We start from the raw sequence: 23,672 nt of genomic DNA, 5'->3' as shown, positions 1-23,672 counted from the left end.
AAACTAAAGGAAGACATTAGAAACCTGAAGGACTGGGAAGCCCCTCAAAGGGATCATTGAGGATACTGAAAAGTTTTACATGAGACATGTGTTTTTTTGTTGTTGTTGAGGATAATGAAAAGTAATTTGAGTTGTAGTGAATTGAAATGACTGGTAGAATCTCTTTCCACTTTGAGGTTGTCACCTTCCTGGGGAGAAAGACTTTGTATGGGCTAGTACTTGATAGACAGTAAAAATTTAAATAAATAAATAAATAAATAATTGAGTGAGGGGGTGAATAGATGATTAAATAATAGTAATCAAGAAAAGTTGCTGCCCCCCCTCGAATCTTCATTGATTACATACAAAATGAGAAATTGTGAAAATTTTACAAGAGATCCCTGAATTTCTGGTCCATTGTAAGATAAGTTGCTTTATCTCTTCTTTTGAAGTGCTAGTAAGAGACAAACATGGGTTTGTCTGAGGACAGGAATAATTAATAGAATAAGTTAGGGATGGAGGTGGTTGTTGACAAGAGAACAGATATAGCAAGATTTTTAGTTGTAATGGTTTGGGGGAGTAAAAGAGAAGAGACAGTGTTTTCATAGGAATCAAGAGATTTTCAGGATTATGAACCATAAGAGTTCTAACATTTTTTATGGAAATAGAGTTTTAAAAAGAGGAGATTGATTTTACAAGCCAGGAAACGCTCGGAGATAGCTTTAATCATGAAGGGGTAAAAGACATGTAATTTTGGGAGCAAACTAAGTGAATCTATAGGTGTAGTTTTGAGATAAGGAAGATATTTGAACAGGCAAAATGGAAGGAGAAGAGCACTCCCTAGAAACATATTTTTTAAGAACCCTGGTTTAAAGAATATTTACCAACTTATGTGTAAGAATGTATTTGGGATACTAGGATAAAAGTGAAGCTTTCTGTTGCTAAAGGCTGCTGAACAGGCAACCATGGAATGATTCTAGCCTATCCAGGTAGCAGAGGCTACTGAATGTGGGAGCCTAAATTAGATGCACCACAAACCCCAAGTTGGGAAGGAGGGTGTGGTCAGAGGTATTTCTATAAGAGCATCCTGAAGCCCATCTCCAAGCATTGGGACATAGCTCTGGAATGCTGGGAGACAACTATCGTGGCACAGGACTGACTTGATGATAGGGTGTGTAGTGTAGGCTGGAAAGTTTGAATCCCAGCCTGTGTTCTGACATTTACTATGTGACCCTAGGCAAGTAACTTATTGACTTATCCTCTCTAGTTCTGTTTGTCCATTTGAAAATTTAGAGAACCAGTCTTGGATATAGATCTCTAGATGTCTGTGGATTGCCCAAAATTGTATTTGTAATTCTGCTTGCATTGAGCCTGGGGAGAGAGAGAATGTGCCACTTTTGTCATATTCTCACATGGGTTTGTAACCCATAAAAAATTAACTGTGTGCCTAAGTAAGGGTCCTTCAACTTTTAACATTTGGATTGACTATAATTCTTCAGAATGACATTTCTTTGAGGTTTAGAACCCAAGCCTCCAGAACTTGGCTTGCCCTACAAATAGCACTTGGTACTGCAAAACAGAATCTTCACCTATATATATTCACCTGTTATTTCTACTTACCTGTTCCTTACCCTCCATAACTCCTCTACTAGCCTTCCTTCAACTCATCATCTATCTCTGCTGCTGGAATTTTCCTTCTTTACTCTTGTTCTTTTAACCCTTTACTATGTTGATTCTTCCTTACTTACCTTGTTGAGTTTAAGTGAGGACAGAATGGTTAGTGGTATGTTTTGGAAGAAGGGGTGGGAAGGAACGAACAGAGGCTTGTCATGGCAGTTTTCTCCGTTTACATGCCTTTATCCCTTTTCCCACTGACAGGAAAAGCTGTTAAGAGATAGGGTATACTTCTGAGAGACACTGTCACCACTTGGAACTTTGCAACAGTTGCATGGTGTTTTCTTATACAGGAAAACCATACCCCTATTCCTCAGTATCTAGAATGAAATGCTCAGCATATCCTAGCTGGGAGTTTCACAGTAAAGGTGATTCTACTTTGTTCATTTTAAGACTGAGTAAGGGTGGCAGAAAATAAACTATTTCTTTTATTTTCTGAACATTTTCAGAGACGCCTACCTGGAAGGTGTCTGAAGAGGGCTGGTGGTTTTCCTCCTGGTTATATAGGTCCTCACCTGTCAACCTCCTTAATTTTTGTGGCATAAAGATCTTATCCTTTACCCCAGTTTTCATCTTCACTGTCCTCTTCCCCACCAGAGGTTTACAACAGAGGAGTCCCTACTCTACCTGCCAACTATGTAGCTATAAGACCAAGCCTTCAGTTCTAGGCATAATACAGGAAATAGGAATGCTGTTTTACTTAAAATTTTATTAGTCTTGTTAAATTTAGGGTTTTTGGTAGTTAATGTAAATGCAGACTATAGGTTAAATAGACTTTTGTGGTTTTGCTGGAGACCTAATCTCCTAATGTTGTGTAACATGATTTCTGTGAGTGAATATTTTGAGTTCTAGAAAAACAAAATTTGTAAATATAATGATATTTAAGATGGGGGCTATTTAATTTAAACATTTAAGTGTGGGTTGTACATTGGGGCTACTAAATATGACTCACAAAATTATAGTTTTGCAAAATTACAAGGAACAATCAAAGATTTATAATCTTAAGGGGGAAGGTGTGAGTTAAATGACGTGGATTTGGTGAAGAAAAAGAAGAAGGGCTAACAAAGAATCAAGAGCATGGTCTCTGAAGGGTTAAGAGTCTTAAAGCTGAATCCTGTGCTAACTGGAGGAGTGATCTGAACAAGTGGGTAATCCATAAGTGGATTGGTCTATGCTGGCTAGTAGTTTTGTTGAGGCTTTTGCATGTTAAAGGGTAGCTGCAAGTTGTGCGTGTCCTTATTGGAGTAAAATCTGATTGCATTATCACCTGGGTTATAGGCTTGTTGCTGAGATCATCAAATACTGTGGTAGCAAACAGTGCTCATAGGAGTGTGAAATAGTTCTTAGCAGCAGCCTTGGAGCTATTGTGGATGCATATGGAATACTGGAAAGACTGATGGATATTCATACACCAGACATATTTGAGGATTTATTATGAACAAAGACTTTGTTATTCCTAGAGGCAAGCCTGAGATAATTTTCCTGGCAGAAACATGGCTGATAAAACACTTCACAGATTATTATTGAAGTTTAAGTTAAGTTTCACAGGGAGCTCAGATGAAGGAGTATGTAGAAGTTTTCACAGAAGACAACTGTTAAGCTAGATTTTGACATCTGGCTAATAGTTTTCTAGACAGTAAGGGAAAGGAAAGGCATTCCAGCCAGAGTTGATAGCATACTGGAAAAGAAAGACCAATGTTTGGGGGAACTGAGAAGATACCAATTCTGCTGCAGTTGGGTATATATACACCGAGGAGCAAGTGTTGAGAGTTGGAAAGATGAGTTTGGGAAGGTGATTTGAAACTAGTTTAAGAGGATTTTATCCTCTAGGAACTCTAGGATTTCATGTAGACTGCTTCTTTGTTGTTATTAATGTTTTGTTTGTGTTTTAGGAAACATAATATTTGTAGCTAATCTGAAATTTTCGAAAAATGGAAGAGAATGTGGAGTTCAAAGTAAAAGTTTCTTTCCCACTTTTTCTAAACCTCTATTACTCCCCAGAGGTAATCTCTGTTAATATTTTGCCATTGATCCTTTCAAAAATGGCATGTACAAATATATCTTTTATATTTGTCCTTTCTTTTATACAAATGGGATCATACTTTATATAATTTGATTTATATAGTCTTTATATAACTTGATTTTATTTTTCACTTTATGAAATCAGAGAAATGTTTTAAAAAGATAGCTCTAGCTTTGGTGTGGAATATGACATGCTAAGCATTTACTTACCCAGTAAATTGCTTACTGCTTGTCTGCTCTATGCTCGGCTTTTGTCTAGGATCTGGGGACACAGTAGTGGGCATCATTTAAGAAGCCATCACAACAGCCTAGATGAGGGATGATAGACTTCTGAAAGCCAGGGACAGTGGATACAAAAACAGTATTGTGGTAAAATTGATAAATATAACCCATCAAATGGTAAATGGGAGATCAGAGTATATTTTTGGTGATTTTAAAGTTTATAATTTAGAAATATAGTAAACTACATTATGGAAGAAAGGTTGTTTGTGTTGTGTTTTGGAGGGTAATTTGTGGTTGTGTAGAGCGTTGAGTTTAGATATGTATTTGAAGGATGTTCAAGGTACAAGGTGAACGTTTCTGATAGGTACAGGAAACATAAAGGTCAGAGCTCAGAAGAAAAAGGAGGTATTGTTGGGAAAGGATACAGTTGGCCAGAAAGAAGAAGGCTTGTGGATAATTGTTAAAGGAGACTCGGGAGTACCATAGAAGAATAAAGAAGACCCGAGAGCCAAAGGATGAGAAAGAAGGAGTGGTTAGCAGCACCCCATTATGACAGGTCAGGTGAGGAGCACTGGATAGGAAGTACTGACTTTGATAGCAAGTTTAAAATGACCACAGAGCAGTTCCAAAATCTATCACAAGATGGGAAGATTAATTTGGAACAGGGAGGGCAGTAAACAGAAAAAGATGGGTTGTGATATAATCAAAAGCAAGTGAGTATATTTATAATGTTTTTGTAGGTAGTTTCTGAGTATAATCTTTTTTTTTTTTTTTTCTCCAGAGGTGTGTTAGCCAGAATGTGATAACATAAGTCAGTTTCTGAGAAGTGAAAATAGATGTCACAGATTCAGTGTATCATAACTTGTAAGCCTATTCCTTACAGAATTCTTTAGGCCCATATGCTGTTAGAGGCCTAATGACACAAATCTATACACAATTCTAAAATCTTATTTCTCTGACTTCTCAGGCCACAGCTCGATAGAAACAACAAATTAGGGGTGTTTGATTGAAGTAAGTATGGGATTCAGGGAGAGGCAAGCATGTTGACACCTGTAAGAAGTAATAACACATAATCTTTCATTGAGGGAAGAAGAGATCAGGACACAGGCATGCTGGCAGGCACAAGAAATTTGAGTATTTACTTAGCTCATCAGTTTGCTCCACTCTCCTGCTGAAGCAAAGGAACCCCAGGAATCCATGTATTCAGTAATCCCTGCCCAGCTGGTGCCCTTTTCCCCTTTGAGGTGCTTGAGCTCTCTTGAGTGTAGCTCATTCCCCTGTCACTTCCAGGGCTCTTTAGTGGTTTCCCCTCCTTAAGGATCAAGAGTGCTGCTAGCGGGCTGGGGATGTGGCTCAAGCGGTAGTGCGCTCGCCTGGCCTGGCATGCGCGGGGCACTGGGTTCGATCCTCAGAACCACATAAAAATAAAAAATAAAGATGTTGTGTCCACCGAAAACTAAAAAATAAATATTAAAAAATTCTCTCTTTCTCTCTCTCTCTCTCAAAAAAAAAAAAAAGTGCTGCTAGCAATTCACCCTCCTCTTACTTCCTTTTTCTTATAACCCTCTGTACCCTAACACCTTTGGGTTCAGAGAGTTCCTTCTTACTGTCAGGCACCTGCTATTTGCACCTTCAAGAATGCTTTTCTTCCCTCTCTACTTCCTTTTTTTAGTGTTAATTCCTGTTCTTCCTTCAGATACCAGTTCCATTGTCCCTTAGAAATAGCATTAGTGACTCAGGCTTTCTTGTTGTATGCTGCTTTACAACTGTGTTTACTTTCTTTACAGCACTTATTTATAATTCCAGGTTCACTTGCATGGTTATTTGATTATTTGTTTTCATTTGTCTCCAGAGTCCTTTCTTCACAAAACTAGACACATAACAGGCATTCAAAATAAATGTCTTTAGACATGTTGAAGTCATGTCTGAATTAATGTGTATGTGAATGCACCTCCTTTCAGCTGTCAACCTGTGCCATCATCTCTATGTACATTAATACTACAAAAATCAACATTTCCTATAAACTGTTCTATACCTGGACCACCATTAGTAAAAATATTTGTTGACAAGACAGTTTGACAGGCTGTTACTCCCAAGTGCTGATCAACAAACAAAACATCTGGGTGCTCATTCATCCCTCTCTCCTGCCCTCTATTTTCTCCCTTCCTTTCTTTTTCTTCTTCCTCTCTCACTAGGGCTTATTTTAAAGAGAGAGAAAGCCTACTCCAACCTCTGAAATTGTATACTTTTTGAGGAGAAGGTCTATAATTTTTATCAGATTACAAAGTGTTCTGTGACTGACTGGTGTAGTCTCACCCCCTCAGTTTATAGGTAGGAAAATGAAAAATTTAAAAGGTTCATTCACATTCATAGAAATAATATGTGACAAATCCAGAATGGGAGCCCCAGAGTCCCTCTGCATTCCTTCTGTTATTTTAGGGACAACTTGTACAAAATGTTGGTCTCCTTAGTACTGATGGCATTGTAGGTGGAGGATGTGGCATTGGTTTACAGCTGAAAGGAGGTTTATTAGCTTATTTATAAATTTAGACACACCCTCTCACATTTATTTTGAATGCATATTGATAATCACAAACTTATAGAGTTAGAAAGGGTTTTGTGTTTCCTAGTTTAATGATCTTACCGTGAAGAATTAGGTGCTTGAAGAAATTAGGTGAATTAGCTAGAGAACAACAGAATATAAATTCAAAAATGAGTCAATTTCTGGATTTTTGATTATTCTAAATAATGAATATTTATAATTTAACTTCTCTTTTAGAAAAAGATGTTCTGTACCTTTAGTACAAAATAGATTAATTTTCTTAATCTGAATATGGTGTATATCAGTATAGTAGGGTTTGCCAGTTAGTATTTAAAAATAAATGTCATTTTATCTAGCTTTCTTTTTTTTTTTTTTGGTAGTTGTAGATAGACAACATGCCTTTATTTATTTGGTAATTTTTTTGTGTGGTGCTAAGGATTGAACCTAGTGTTTCACACATGCTAGGTAAGTGCTCTGCCACTGAGCTACAGCCCTAGCCCTTACGTAGCTTTTAATAGGGATAATTCTGTGTCTGGATTTGGTATACTTCTTTAATCTACTCCTCTTCTCCGCTTGCTTTTCAGGTGCTTTGAATTTAAATAAACAAAAGGGGAGATTTATTTTTTGATACTGGGACAACATAGCAATGGGACCACGAAAGAAAAGTGTTAAAACATGTCTCATGGACAATGAAATCCCAGAGGAAACTATATCAGATGAAACAAAGGACTATATGAATCAACTTTCACATGAAGTACTTTGTCACATTTTTAGGTAAGATTTTATTTAGTTGACTTCCATGTACTTGGGATATAAACGTTTAGCAAATCTTAGTGCTGTGTTGTTTAATATGACAGTTTCCAGCAACATGGGGCAAGTAGATTTAAATAAAGTAAAGTGAAAATTCAGTTTCTCAGTTGCAGTAACTACATTTCAGGTGTTTAGTGGCTATATATGGCTAGTGGCTACTATATAGGACAGCACAGGATCACTAGCCACATAATAGAACTTTCCAAAGTTATATTAGAAAACCTTTCCTTTTCTGGATTAACTGTCTACATGTCTAGGCTTCTAGGAATTTTTATTGACAGATTTGTTGGCTTATGTAACCACCATGCATGTACAACATAAGGCAGTGTTTCTGACTTTGATTATCACCTGCAGTGATACTGTGCCTTGTGCTCGGTATACACATATATGTAAGTGATGAAAACAAAAGTTTTGTGAAAAAGTACCCATAATACTATATGCAGTACACACCTTAAAGTTGTTTTGTGATTAACATAACAAAGTTTTCTTTAACCAAAACTTTTTAACGTTTCAGATTATTACTCAGACTACATCATAACAATAATCAAATAAACAAACATAAAAATGTCATTCCATTTACATCACTTTCTTCTTTGAGGAATTGTACTTTTTACATTATTCAAATAAACAAATTTTAACATATTTCCTCTGTGGAGCTAGAGACCCAAGTTAGAATCCTAGGTCCATGATTTACTAACTGTGGACCATAATAGATATAAAGATGTTTACCATAAGTATTTGGTGAGATAGTGATTTTAAAACACTCATTGCATTTTATGGCATAAATCCTTGATCAGTGTAATGATTATTGTGTTCTGTCTTTTCATATAATGCTACATGATTTTTATTATTATTTTAGTCATTGCTTTCTATGCCATCAAATGTATATTTGACATAAAACGATTTTTCTTATTGTCCAACATCTAGATTGTTTCCAGTTTTCTCTTTTCTGCAAAAATAATTGCAATTAACTTTTCTAAGTATCTTGGTTTTCCTTTATATCACATTATTTACCTAGGAAAAAAAATGTTCATATATGAAGGTCTAAGAAATGTTGTTGAATTTTTATAAATTACTGAATATTTGCAGATTATAAAGTTTTTAAATAATGATTTTAAGGAATTGTGTACTTTATTTTTCTTCTCTATTGTAAATTTGTATTAGTCTTTGAGTAAGCAGTTTGTTACTCTATGACACAATACAGCTTTTGTTAATTCTGTCTAGTATTAAAAGACCCAATTAAAATAATAGATTTTTTTTAATAAAGTAAAATGATACTAAGGTTCATCTGTCGGAGTAGCCAAAAATTTTAGAAAATCTAGCCATGTAAGATGTTTAAATACATTCTAATATATATAATAGATTTGGTGCTGATGAAGATAGCCAGACAGTTGGGTAAAACAGGCAAACATAGACTCTATATATAGATTCAAATTCATGTGGAGAACTAATTTGTGATAAAATTAACATTCACATCAATGAGGAAAGTATTATTCACTGATGTCACAACCTGTAAACTACCCTATAAACAACCTATAAACCCTACACAAACCTATAAAATAAAAGCATATCCTGATCTCTCATATTTTAAAACGAATTCTAAATGGATCAAAGAATTAAACAATAAGCCATTAAAATTCTAAAGGAAAGCATAGATAAAATTATTTCTGGGGATGGATATTGGATTTGATTGGATAAATATTACTATATATGTGTGTGTGTGTGTGTGTGTGTGTGTGTGTGTGTATAAAATTATCATATTGAATTCCATAAAGATACATAAATACTGTGTGTCAGGTGTAAAGTGCTAGAATGTATTATGAACAAATTGAATTATGTTTTAAATTATAAGTAAATAGGTAACATTTTGCATTTCAACAGACCCCTTTCAAATGAAGGGGTAGAATTATAAATATAATCAAATAAATCAAGTAGAAGTATCTTACCCAGGTTCTGATGAAGAAAATACTTAGCAAACTGACAGAATGTAAGAAGAACCATGGACTGAGCTAAGTTCTTGAACTTGGTATGATATGTTTATTCTAAAAATAAACAGATTAAGTTTTGTTTTATTTTTAGGCTCCTAATTTTTTTTTTTTTTTTTTTTAATTTGAGGACTTCTGTTATAGTGGTGTGGTAACAACTTAACACATGTTCATGAAACAGGAAAACTTTTGGCCTTCCTTAAAAAAAAAAAAGCCAACCAAAACAAAACAAAAAGACCCCCTATGCTGTATCTGCTAAGTTCACAGCATTTTTTCTAAAATGTGAAATGTAGTATTTATATGCCTTTTAATTCCTCTAGGTTTTTAAAGATCTGTGAAGAAAAAAATATATATTTTCTTTCTAGGGCAAATGTGATATTAAAACATTTTGATATTGATTTTTTTAGTACTGATCTGTTTTTCTTAAAGGGAGTGTAAAATTAACCCAGACAGGTATTTTTGATGACAATTATTTAGGAAAAAAGTATTGAGGAGGCAAAATTTGACATAGAAGAACGTTGTTTTTCATTATTTATAAAATGTGTAGTCATGTAGTTTCTTATAATTCTCCTTAGGTCTAAGTTATAGAGACTGTAAATTAAGTTGTGGCAAACTAATGTTTTATGGTAGGAAATTTGATTTGATATGATTCTCTTTATTTAAATAGCATTAAAGGGGAAGGGAGAGAGGCCAGAGGTAGAGAGCAGTGGAACAGAGAAATATTCAGCTTACATATGTGACTTTCCCTCTAGAATTGGCATAATTTTTAGAAATTAGAGTTTGATCAAACCATGTTGACATCCCCGCCCTTTTTCCTTCTTACCTAGTTCTGTGACTTTTTGCAGGTTTAACTTTTCTGAGCCAGTTTCATCACTTATAAAATGGCATAGTAACAGCATTTACCAGATCAGTGAGGATTCCAGGAAATAGAAAAAGATATACTCAACTGATAGTTTAATGAAGGGTCATATTTATAGTGGTGTAGATAAGGTTGAAGGAACCAGTAAGGGATGTTGTAGAATTCAGCTAGCAGCAGCAGAAAGCCAGCTAGCACCTTGAATTGGCCAAAGGTGTCTATTAGCCAGAGGACCAGAGAATATAGCAGGACAGAAAGGGGAAGAAAATGGCCTGTGGGGAGAGCCATGTAGCAAAGCCAGCTACTTAGCTTGTAAGATCATTGTGAAACAGTAATCAGAGCACAGTGTGTGTGACTCAGTATAATATTGACTCAATAGGATGGCTTCCGCTTTTTAATAAATATTAATTAGGTGTGTAAGGGTGGTAAGAGAGAGTCATGAGATTTTCTGATCTGTCAAAATGTGTATTGGTTTTTGAAAACAGAAATAGAGGTTAATTGAAGAGTTTCAGGAAGAAAGAGATAAGATTGGGAAAGAGGGGCTGGGGATGTGGCTCAAGGGTAGCGCGCTCATCTGGCATGCGTGCGGCCCGGGTTCGAGGGTTCGATCCTCAGCACCACATACAAACAAAGGTGTTGTGTCCGCCAAATATTAAAAAAAAAAAAAAAATATTAAAAATTCTCTCTCTCCCTCTCTCTTTAAAAAAAAAAAAAACACAAAAGATTGGGAAAGAGGAAATTGTGATTAAGATGAGGTGTCTTCACTTAATATTCATGCAATACCCTTATCAATGTATGTCACCTTAAAGGTAAAAGGTCTAGGAAAAGAAATTGTATACAGGTAAATTAGTGTACATGTTTGTTGATAAAAAAAAAAATAGAGTTCAAGGAGTGGGGATAGTTGAAAGGGAGCAGAGTAACTACATGAAATGGGTTTGTCAAAGTTGCCAAATAATATTGGCCTTGTTCAAGTTAATTGGTTCTTTATGATCTTTCCCTTCCCTTAACATACCTTTAAATACACTGAGGGTTTTTTCCTTGCATTCTTTCTTTTTTTGTTTGTTTGTTTATAAATATTTTTTGTATATAGAAACTTACGAAGAAAGACAGGTTTTATCAAATGACCCATGGAGAGAGCTTAATACTTTATTTGCATACTTTAATATTTGCTGACTTACCTGTTTTTCAGTAAGAAGCTTTATGACTTTATGGATGTTAACCTCAGAGTCCTACAAATTTCCAATTATGTTTGAAGGGTAGGAGAATGGTGGAAGGAAAAAAGTTACTTTTTTCAAAGGAAGAAAATATTTACCTATTTGATAAAAGTGAGTTTCTTTCTCTCACAAAGGTACCTCCCTCTGCAGGATATTATGTGTATGGAATGTCTTTCCCGGAAGCTAAAGGAAGCAGTGACCCTATATCTGAGAGTTGTGAGGGTTGTGGATCTCTGTGCAGGGCGGTGGTGGGAATACATGCCAAGTGGTAAGTACATTTAGCTGTAGATACTGGAAAGTATAACAGTGATTCCATGAAATGTGACTTCTTGTCTTAAGAAAAGCAATTTAAGTAACCTTGTACATGGAGAGGTAGGATTTTATATAAATTATTTACATTTATTTTAGGTTTGTGAGATGCATTTGCCTGAAGTTTTACTGTTTTAGTGGTCTGCTTTTTCATTTTCTGCTCCTTGAGGAACTATACCAGCCTGCTTCACACATGAATGGAGAACACATTACTGAGCCCTTAATAAGTATCATATGTGTTATGTTAGGTGATGTGTCATTTATTCTATATTGTAGGCTTTGGTGAGTGGTGACCTTCTCTATCATCATTTCCCCCCCCCACATCTTAACTGCACTCTCTAGTTAAGCAAATATTTATCTATTTTTACAAAACTGCTCAAGTAAGCCACAGAAATTATACTTCTGGAACGAACTTTCAATTAGTAGTTTCAAAGGCCAATTCTAGGTTTTATAGATTCTCAAATCTGAGTTCTTCACGTGTAACTCATAATTAGCAGCCTAACTATAATAAATTGATCTCAGATAGAGACAGCTGGAAAACAGCTGATGACTTTAGCTTAGCAAAGCATATCTATAAAGAACGTATTAAAATGAAAGTCTAGTCAAGGCTCTTTTCAGTTAGCCCCAGTCCATTAATTAGTATACTGTTGTTTTGGTTTTGAAACTTTTCCTATGATAGCCAGATCATGAGACTTTGAAAATATGATGAGGCTGAGGAGAACAGCAACAGAAAAAGCCATAATAGAAGTAAAGAGCTAATTGTCTTATTCTTTTCTGTGGTACAGAGCAGGCTACCTCTGAAATGCTAGAATATTGTGCAATTTGGGTTGCTTCAAGAGTCAACTGATACCTCTTATAAGTTGGCAGGAATAGTTATCAATATGCACCTTCTCGTGAAGAACATTACAAAGACCTGAGACTAGAACTTAGCTTGGTAGAGGCAAGCCATAGTTGTTTTCAAATACTCAAAAAAGCTATCCAAAGAGAAAAGGACTTACTCACTCCAGAGAATGATTATTTGTAATGAAAGAAAAAAAAATAGGGCAGCATGAAAATGATTGTCTTATTCTTTTTAATATTTTTTAGGTGTTGATGGACTTTATTTTTATTTATTTTTATGTGGTGCTGAGGATCAAACCCAGTGCCTCACACATGCTAGGCAATTGCTCTAGCACTGAGCCACAACCCAGCCCCATGATTGTCTTATTCTTATGTTAGATTTGTTTTTATAGGGATTAGGCCAGCAGGAATTCTAGAGATGAGATTAATGTGTTAATGGAGTTAGGATAGCAGAGCTGTCATTCTATGCAATCTTTGCATTAACCTCTATGCTTCTTATCAAATTAGAGAGGAATTTATGAGCAGGTTACTGTCTTTAAAGTGATGATAAATACCTGGGAGCTCAAGGTTTCTTATCTCTGCAGCGAGTATCAGAGAGAATGGAAGCAGTCTATAGCCTAGGATAAGTTCACCCCACCTGTGCTCACTATTGCCACTCTAGCTTATGTAAAATTTAAATTCTGATTCTTTATATAAGAATACTTTGTGGTTTCTAAATGAGATTTCTGTATAAGATAGTCTTATACCATCTCTGTAAAGAAGATAGAACTTTTTTCATTTATGGAGTGAGTCATCATGTAATGCATGACAAGAGGATAGGCATTGAGTTTTGAATTCCAGCACTGCCACTTGGTCACTCTTAAACTCAATTCAGTTTTTACATTTGTAATTGGGATGATAGCTTTTTTTGTTGTGTTGTGAGAATAAATGAGAAAACATAAAATGATTAACATGTTGAATGGTTAAATCAGTAAAAGTTACTTTATACGAGATTAATAAGAACTATTGTAAGTGTAGACACCAAGTAATCTCCCAGGTCCCCTCTTAGTCTTCAATTTTGTGACTCTAAAATTAGCATATCTCAATTAGCCCTGAACAAGCAGAACAACTATTGACACCTGGTATTTGGAGCTTCATTTTATTTTATTTTTGTACTGTAGATTTAACTGAGGGGCACTTTACCATTGAGCAGTATCCCCAGCCCTTTCTATTTTTTATTTTGAGAAGAGGTCTCATTAGTTGTTTAAGGCCTCACTAAATTGCTGAGGCTTGCCTCAAACTTGCAATTTTTCTGCCTCAGCCTCCTGAGTCACTGGAATTACAGGTGTGTTCCACCATGCCTGGCTTCATTTTATTTTTGAGAGTTAAAACTTTTATCATTAGTGAGTAGATAGTTGGCATTCACCCACCTTCCAAGGCTTAATAATAAAACATCATCATTATGTCACTGTCTCCCTACCTATTGATCAATAATTTCTGCTATGGACTTCACTTACCTTTCTCTTTTCCTATATTGTTGATTCCTACTACAAAGCACAACTGGCTTCCCAGTTAGTTAGCTCAGGAACCTCTCAGTTTGGATCACTCTTATTCACATAGCCAACTTTCATCTGTCTTTTTATCCAAAGTACAGATATGAAGACACAAATTGGTGTGAATATACTATGTATACAACCAGAGATATGGAAAATTGTGCTCTATATATGTAATAAGAATTGTAATACATTCTGCTGTCATATATAAATTAAAAAAATTTCAGAAAACAAAAAGAGTGAACTGTCTTAAATGGTAGGGGAGTGATAGTGATTATTAGAGTAAATAAGATAATCAAGTTTGAGATGGGAATTAGATTCAAACTGTGAACTTCCTAAAGGTGGGAATCTTATCCTACTTATTATGTTTTTAGTGTTCTGAAGACCCCTGAGGGCTTGACAGACCAGAAAACCTTGCAAGAAGGGGGAAGGAGGAGGGTAGTGGTGATCACGTAGTTGGACCCTTTCCTTCCACCAGTCAAATAGGTCCATGACATCAGAGTAAAATGTATTTTTACTCGAAGGTTTCTTTGCCTCATGCGGTGGCGTACGCCTGTAATCCCAGCAGCTCAGAAGGCAGAGGCAGGAGGATCTCCAGTTCAAAGCCAGCCTCAGCAAAAGTGAGGCGCTAAGCAACTCAGTGAGACCCTGTCTCTAATAAAATACAAAAGTAGGGCTACGGCTGTGACTCAGTTGTCGAGTGTCCCTGAGTACAATCCCTGATACCCCAAAACAAAAATTTAAAAACAAAAGAAAAGGCACCCACAGATAAAATAGGCAACAAATGGAAAGCCTCAGCTACAAAGTATTCAATCAGATTAAGTGGACTGTCTGACACATTCACATTCCCTCTGTTACTCTAGGATTGCATCTTCTGTTGTAACCATTCATTTAGCTATACTATTAGTGTGTTAGCCTTAGGAAAATGTTAAAACCTTTTGTAAAAGTTGTTTTTTTTAATAAAAATTTAATCGCCTAATAAATATTTATGAACAGAAAGATGAACCTGACCCTAAATATTTCCTAATTTCTCAGGATTCACAGATTCCAGTTTTCTAACACTTTTGAAGAAGATGCCAGACGTTGAACAGCTATATGGCCTTCATCCTCGGTACCTTGAGAGGCGAAGAGTAAGGGGCCATGAGGCTTTTAGCATTCCAGGAGTTCTAGAAGCTTTACAGGCATGCCCAAACTTGGTGGTGAGTATATCTGGTCAAACATTCTATGTTGATGCAGTTTCATCTAAAAGTTCCAGTGCATAGTTGGTGTCTTTTGATACAAAAGGAAAAGTATTGTTATAAATTAAAAGCGTTTCTTGTGCTTGCTTTGACATTATCTTCTAGGGTGTGGAAACATCTCATCTGGAATTGGTAGAATCCATTTGGACATATATGCCACATGTTCATATTTTGGGGAAATTTCGTAATCGTAATGGAGCATTTCCAATTCCTCCTGAAAATAAACTGAAAATTCCCATAGGAGCCAAAATTCAGACTTTACATTTAGTTGGTGAGTACTTATAATTCATGGATCATTTGTAACTCTTTGAAATTCCTTGTAACTGAATACTCATTGAAAGGAAATAATGAGAATTTTAGAGTTGGCTTTCTTGATTGATGATGGCAAATGAAATGCTTGTGAGACTTGTACAAAAATTCAAATTTCACATTGAAGATCCTTTGGGAGGAATACTACTCCATAAGTGATCTGTCCCCTTTTTAAAGATCTTTTGAATAGTTTTGAGAGTTTTGTTTTGTTTTAAAATTTTTTGCCATAGAGCCAGAACCCTGCTCTTGATCTCTCTAATATCTACCTGTGGTCCTGGTTTTGCTCTCTAGAGGAGGCCTTTACAATATAGCGTTTTGGAGAGGATAAATTTGTTCTATATTTGTATTGTCCCGGGGGTATGCAGTGTCTCTAGTGAAACTGAAGAAATGAATTTTTTATTTATTTTATGTTAGTTTATTTAAATTTAAATAGCCAAGTATAGCTAGTGGCTACTTTGTTACAGAGCTAAGTCACAAACATCACAAATAAAAAATTCTAGGTAGTCATTAGATTACCTGTGTCTTTTCCAAGCAGAAAATTACCATATATTCTTCAACCCAAAAGCAAAGGAAAACTCTGCTATTTATCTATTTCCCTGAAAAAATGGACATGGATTTCTCTTTTTCCAACAGCACTGTATTTGCATTGGTCACACTATGCATTCCCCATCTAAATATTCTTTGAATTACAGTCCCATAATTTCAACCCAAATAAATAGTGGCAGGTGTTTTCTGAAATTTAATTTTCCATCTTTGGCTTAGTTAGAGTACTGAAAAGAATCTGGAATGATCCCTGATAATATAGCCTGACCTTTAATATCTCATTTATATTTTATTTATTATATGTATATTGAACGTAAACTTGTTACAGACATTATTCTAGGTATTGGAGATGGTCCAAAGAACTAAAATTTCTGAAACTGGATCATATGGGAAGGGAAAGTAACAGATATCATTTGGAGTACAATTATGGAGAAGGGTAAAGATCTTTAGCAGCTCTTTAGTTTTGGGATCCAGGAGTGATTCTGATTAGGGTTTTGCATATCTAATTTGAATTTGAGTTTTTAGATAATAAAATATTAATACCTGAATTTATGATATAAACTTCTTAAGGTCAAAGACTGTTTCTGTAACTTTGTATTTTTTACAGTACCTGTCTCAGTATATTGCAAATATAGGTACTTTTGGTTTTATTTGAAATATATTAATTCATGTGATTCATTGACCAGGTTAAAACTGTATGGTGATACAATAGTGAATAAACATGAATGGGAAGTGGGTAACTGTGTCCTTTGTAGAGTGGGGTTGGGGAATAATGTGGATCAAGCCTAGGGTATCTGTCTAACCTTTGCTATATTGGGTTTCCTACGTAGTATAGCCAGTGTACTACCTTCTTAGTAGATGCTAACCTCAACTTTATGAATTCTGATTCTAATTTCCTCTGCTTTTCTTCCTTTGGTCTCTTTCCCAATTTTACTTCCCATCTGTGACCATATATATACAGTTAAAGCTAAAGTCATGTTGTTTTAAGGGGACTTGGTTAAAAAGTAATCCTGGTAGGTGGGAACATTCTGTACAGGTCAGCTTTTTCAAGAACCACACCATTCAAGTATTCTTAATTTTGCTTCTTCTAATTCTTCTTAACAAGGCTTTTACATCTCAAATTTGAAAGTTTTATCAAGCTGGTTGTGCCACGTACTATTTATTAAATGCCATTTAATCCTAAATCCTTGGATTTGTGTCACAGACTTGTTCCTGGGCTTTTCTGTATCCTACGGGGTTTAGACACTTCAGGCAAGTTCCTCAGTTGCTTCTCCTCATTTAGGATTTACAAGTAATTGATCCTTTTTTCTTTCATATCTTCTGAATTTCTCTCCTGTTTTATACTTCTCTTTTTCCTAAATATAATCCTGTGTGGGTGTGATTCTGATGTTAAGGAACTCATTGATCAGAGGCATAAAATACCCTTGTCAATTTGAAATATTAAATAAAACACTGTTAGATTTCTCACTTTCCCAGAGCCATGCATTATTCAACCACATTATTTACAAATTCTTAAGATTCTTATATGTAGAAATGAATTTTCAAGCTTTGTATTGGCCCTCTTCTAGAAATGTAATATTTAAACCTAGCTAGCTAGACCTTGTGCTGAGAAATTTAGTTTTTTTACTGGTGGGGCAGTTTAGGTATTGATAGTTGTATAACATGTAAATTAGTGTGTTTCATTTCCATCTTCACAATTTTGCTTTCAGTAACCTACTTTCATTTTTTATCTTCTGGATAATCATGTCTTGGAAGAATTATAGGGTTATGAGAAAGATTTGCATATATTAAATGTGACAGTACTTTTAAAATTCTGTCTTTCTAAAAAGTTAATAAAGAAATTTGTTTATGGTTTGTGTAAATTTTTTCTTTACAAGCTGTTTTTAAGTAAGCCACATTTGATGGACTTTAATTATGTTATTTGTTCTGATAAAGATCCCTTTGAAGGATAAATTGTTGGTTTGAAAATAAACTTAGGGCTGGGGTTGTGGCTCAGTGGTAGAGTGCTTGCCTAGCACATGTGAGGCCCTGGGTTTGATCCTTAGCACCACATAAAAATAAATAAATAAAATAAAGGTATTGTGTCCAACTACAACTAAAAAATAAATATTTAATTTAAAAAACCCTCAAACTTATGTACAGAGTACCAAGTATTTTTGTGATTTTTCTTGTTTATTTTTTTTTGTATATGTGCTTTAGGGGTGAATGTTCCTGAAATTCCTTGTATCCCAATGCTAAGGCATCTTTATATGAAGTGGGTAAGACTCACTAAACCACAGCCGTTTAAAGACTTTCTTTGCATCAGCTTAAGAACTTTTGTCATGAGGAACTGTGCAGGTAATGATACACAGTTATGGTAAAATTAAACATATGCTATTCTAAAAACATTCTATTGCAATTCATAGCTATATTTGTTATAAAATTATATGATGCTGTTACTGTTTGTTTTATTATTCATCTTCTGGAGATAAATGTATTTCTTATTTTAACTACATTAGAGACAAGATTTGTGTTTGATTTTAGCAAAAACCAAGAGAGAAAACAGCAGCAAAAAAGGCAGACTATCTCTGTGTATACCTTATAAGCACTTTTTACATTTGCTGTTTTATTTTAATAATTTCAATCTGCTCGCTTCGTCTCTCTCTCTGGTTCCCAATCATCTGCATGTAAAGAACTGTGTAACCTAGTCTACTTTAAGCCTTGTTTTTATATTACCTGAAGAGAATCCTGTAGTGTCCCTAGTGCCCTAGAATATCAAGTGGTAATTACTGTGCTTCAAAGTTCATAATAATTAAGGCCCCTTTTGATATCCTTATTTCTAACTGCTTTTACATAACTTCCTTTCTGGTCATATCTGCCTATTCACTGTCCAACACAACTGTACAGCTTTCAATGCCTGTTCGTTATCTGACCCAACTGTATAACTTTCACCTCAGTGTCTTTCTTTATACTATATTATTTTTTTTTCAAACCTGAAGCATATACTTCTTCTTTACTTACATATATCCTTCAGGGTTTGTCTTTTCCAGCCTAATTTTCTCCCCATTCTTCTTCTTCTTCTTTTTTTTTTTTTTTTTTTAAATGAAATGTAGCGGATCTTATTCTGGGACTTGATATTTTCTGCTTTTTGTACTTTTGTAATTTTCATGTTCTATTTCTCTGTCAATTTCAGGCCCTTTGATGGACAGGACCATGTCTTTTGTGGTCTTCCATAGTACCTAATTTAAAACTAGTCACATGAAGAAATATTTAAATGGTTGAGCTGTTTACTTGAGGGAAGGATCAAATTTTCATCTTGGTTCCTTCCTCTTTGTTATTTTGAGCTCAAAATTATTCAGAATTTGGGGTATTCACAAGAACTACTGCATACATCTCCATTGTTACTGAAAATCTTAATGCTTAATAAATATTTTTAACAGATTGACTTTGTAATAAGAACTACAGATTGCAGAGAGCCAACAGTTTGGCTTTCGTTTTAAGACATAGAATTTATAAGTTCATTTGTTTGTTTCTAGGGCCCACAAATTCCTTGAAATATGTCCCTTTAGTAACAGGCTTAGCATCTGCCCGAAACTTGGAACACTTAGAAATGGTTCGAGTTCCTTTCCTTGGAGGTCTTATCCAACATGTAGTTGAAGACAGTTGGAGATCAGGTATTCGTTTTCTTTAGTTACTCAATATTTTAAAAATGAATTTTGCTTTTTTTTTAAGCTTCTCTTACAAGTCTTTTGGAAAGAAAATACTTGTCACTAATTGCACTTTCTGGTGTATTTGATGGAGAATACATGTCTACGAGCATTGGCTAATGTTCATTTCTTTTTAATGCATATTCAGCTTTCTCAAACATTAGAGTGAAAGGGCATGTTTTTTGACTTGTTATTACTTATTATTTAGTTAATATATCTCCAGTTATATTTTCTTAGAATATTGAAAATATGGAATATTTTCTTAGAAATGTTGACAGGCCACCTGAAAAAAAAAAGAAATGTTGACAGGGGTTCTTGTGCTCTTTGATTATGAGAGATATTTTATGAGTTGGACACCCTAGGCCTACAAAAGTACTTGGACATTAATGATGTTGATGTCCATTTTTTTTTAGTACTTTATGATATGTAAAATGCTTCCATGCCTATCATTGGATATTATCAGATCCATCCATTATATGATTTTTTTTGATTGTTAGAAAAAAATATACAGCATTTATATGTTTATTTTTTCAGTGTAGGGAAGATCACCTCAAACAAGATGCACATTCAGAAAGCATACTACTGAGACACTTGGTTTTATGGTAAACATTGTACAGAACATTAGAACACAAATAAAAACCTGGCTCTAGTATATGATGGCTTTTAAAAGAAAAAAATTCACTCTTTAGATCCCTTAACTGCAGCTAAATAATGATAAGTAACAGAAATGCTTTATGCTAATCATATCATTGCAAGAGAAAGAGATTTTTCTGGATAGATATATAATTAGAAACTAAAACTTCAAATATCTAAAATAAAATGGAAAGTCCTCAAGCACTGTTGGTAACAAATACACATTGTAATTAATACCTCTAAAAATATTAATTAATACCTCTAAAAATATTACATGCATAGACATTCAGTCACTTAATAAAGTCCAGTATAAGTATACTTAGTTTCATTGAGTTAAAGGAATGGAATAGGTTCCCTTCAGACCAACAGCATTATTTTTATTCATGGTTAAAATTATTAGGGTAAAATTCAGAAGGGAAAAGAAGTCCATAGTCCATTCACTAGAGAAAAGTCCCGGAGAGAGATGTCAAAAGCTGAGCTTATATATAAAGCTTCTGAAAGAGAAGTATACTTCTAGTTAGTATTTGAGGATGACCCTCCCTCTTATTTGCCCAGGAAGTTGGTACTTCTGTAATTCCATATAGATCATAGAACTGAATGTGAAAAGCCAAAACTTATATTTTTTAGAGTGTCATACTTAACTTCAGTAGGCAAAGATTTCTTAAACAGGATACCACAAAGCACATACCATTAAAAGAAAGTTGATCTGGACCAAATTTAGATTAAAATTTTTTTGTATCAAAGGCATGATTAAGAGTACAAAGCTAAGCTATCTATTGGGAAAAGCTTATCACAATACAGAGCACAGATAATGGATTTGTATTGAGAATAAATAAGGAAGTCCTGAAATTAATAAGAAAAAGGTGAGTAGCTCAATAGGAAAGAAATGAGAAAAGACTTGAGTAGAAAATCCTTTACACTGAATCTATCTGTAAACATGAAAAAGTGGTAAATTACACTGAAAGTTAGAGAAATGCAAATTAAAACCACAATGTAGCTCACACTAAAAAAAAAAAAAAAAAAAAGTAGTATTGTTACTGTAACAGGGCCTTTCATATATATAGCTGATGAAAGTGTAAATTGATACAGCTACTTTATAACATATACTGTTTGGCAATTTCTAGTAACATTGATCATACACATAACAACAGTTGTATTCCTGGCTTTAAACCCAACAGAAATGTATTCACTTGTTCATCAGAAGATATTTACAAGATTGTTCTTAGAACCACTGTTCCTAACAACTCAAATTCCTTGTAGCAGTAAAATGGGTAATTACAATATGGCCATAGAATACTATGCAGCGATACTAGTGAACTAACCCATAGCTACTGGCAAGAGATAACTTTCATGAACAAAATATTTAGTTAAAGAAACCAGACCAAAAAGTGTACATACTTGCTGATTTTATTTATAAGAGTTCAAAATAGATAAATCATTGAGCTACACAATAATTTGTGTTCCCAACCCACCCCCTCCCCTTTTTTTTTTTGGTATGTTGATACGTTTTAAAAACATGAAAAACAGTTGAAGGGGTCTTATTCCTTGATATATTAGATATTGAAAATTCAAACAGAAAATGTCAAAGTTACTTCTTACCTCATGAGCTTGTAGGTTTCTTAAAATTCTTACTCAGTTTAAATTATTTGGAGTTTTCAGATGCCATCAGTTTTCAGATGTATCTTCTTAGAATGAGTATGTTTTCATTTCTTTTTAGGGAACAAAGTTGTAATTTATGTTGAGATACTAATTTGAATATAAAAAAATGATTAATTATTGTGTAATATTTGTACAAAAGCTTTACTGAAAGTACTGTGTCAAAAGAAATGCTTATTTTGTGCTTTTTCTCCTTTAACTAGGTGGTTTTAGAAATTTGCACACTATTGTTTTGGGAGCTTGCAAAAATGCTCTTGAAGTAGATCTCGGTTACCTCATCATCACTGCTGCCCGTAGGTGTGTTTCCTTCCCTTTGTGTTTTTTGTCTTAGAATTATGTTTTTTCTGTTTTTGGTGGTAGTGGGATATGAATGTATGCATTGTGTATGAAGTGTAATAATGCCTTGTATATAAGAAGTTATTAATATAACAGATGATTATCCCTTAATTTTAGCTGAAATTATCCCTTAGTTTAGCCTTAATTTTAGAACTGTTGACTGGTTAATCCAGACCCAGCCAGCTCTGGGAGGGTGTGGTGTAATGGTCTCATATCGAGTAGAACAGTTAACTTATCTTGAAGTACCTGAGTCCAACAGAAGTTGGCACTGAAACTCTGGTGTCTGAAGCCCTCTCAGAACCATCATCTCAATCTGAGGATGGTTTTCTGAATTATTTATTTGGTAATAATATCTGCTATCCAGAAATCAGTTTGAAATTGGCTTTTGAAATAAAATCTTCATGTTTTAAGTCACATCTTATATCACTTTATACTACATTTACTGTTTTCTATTTTTCAGATATCTACTTTTGCTTTTAATTTTATATTTCCTTTAACTTGAATTAACTACTCTTCATTTTATAACATGTTCACTTTTCATCAATGGAATATTGATTAAAATATTAGTATAATGTTTCTAAATTTAAGTAGGTATTGTTGTCTGCTAGAGTACTACATATAAATGGAACAGTAACAGCTAGCAGCATAAGAAAAAAAAAAAAAAACTGTTAAAGAAATACCAGCACTATGTGCAAACTGTTACTGTAATTAGGCTTAAGAAATCACATAGAAAGTGTATAGTTCATTGTTGTGTAATGTATAGTGTAATATACTGCCTCAGATGCCCTTAAACTTTGCAAGTACTCTTATAATAGAAACATCTCTTGATCGTTTCTTTCTAGGTTACATGAAGTTCGGATCCAGCCCTCTCTAACCAAAGATGGTGTCTTTTCTGCCTTAAAGATGGCAGAATTGGAGTTTCCCCAGTTTGAAACCCTTCATCTTGGATATGTAGATGAGTTTTTGCTGCAGAGTAAGACTTCTCTCACTTTATTCCCTAGGATTCCTGTAGGAAACTTACTGGAAAATCTGAATAGGGATGTGCCAAGTTTTTTTGATATAACTTAAAATCTTAGGCACTTTAATTTCTTAAAAAAGAAACTTTTAACTCAAAATATCAGTGATTTTTCTTCCATATTGTCTCAGATGTTAGCATATTATTGAAAATGTGGTGATTAACAGTACACCAAAATGATCTGTATCTAGATTATATATTGTCTCCACTTTATTGCCCAAGTTTCTTTTCCATTCTGCTTCATTTTTTTCACAGAATGTCATCCTTGGTT

At 34.4% G+C, this 23,672-nt stretch overlaps 1 protein-coding gene across 5 annotated transcripts in view; it reads left to right on the top strand.

Moving 5' to 3' along the window:
* The window catches only part of Fbxo38 (F-box protein 38), a 50,800-nt gene that overhangs the window by 1,743 nt on the left and 25,385 nt on the right, over positions 1–23,672 (top strand). For all 5 annotated transcript variants that reach the window (XM_027949313.3, XM_027949311.3, XM_071612259.1 and 2 more), the window contains exons 2-9: positions 7,024–7,213; positions 11,439–11,572; positions 15,021–15,184; positions 15,329–15,494; positions 18,275–18,412; positions 19,591–19,728; positions 22,254–22,347; positions 23,229–23,359. In XM_027949313.3, the coding sequence (XP_027805114.1) occupies positions 7,086–7,213; positions 11,439–11,572; positions 15,021–15,184; positions 15,329–15,494; positions 18,275–18,412; positions 19,591–19,728; positions 22,254–22,347; positions 23,229–23,359 (1,093 nt within the window). In that variant the 5' untranslated portion in view covers positions 7,024–7,085. The remainder of the gene's footprint in view (positions 1–7,023; positions 7,214–11,438; positions 11,573–15,020; positions 15,185–15,328; positions 15,495–18,274; positions 18,413–19,590; positions 19,729–22,253; positions 22,348–23,228; positions 23,360–23,672) is intronic.

The sequence above is a fragment of the Marmota flaviventris genome, chromosome 5, assembly GCF_047511675.1.
Source record: "Marmota flaviventris isolate mMarFla1 chromosome 5, mMarFla1.hap1, whole genome shotgun sequence".
In the NCBI taxonomy this organism is placed as follows: Eukaryota; Metazoa; Chordata; class Mammalia; order Rodentia; family Sciuridae; genus Marmota; species Marmota flaviventris.
The sequence above is the reverse complement of the archived record's forward strand: the minus strand, read 5'-3'. Positions and strand labels throughout refer to the sequence as shown.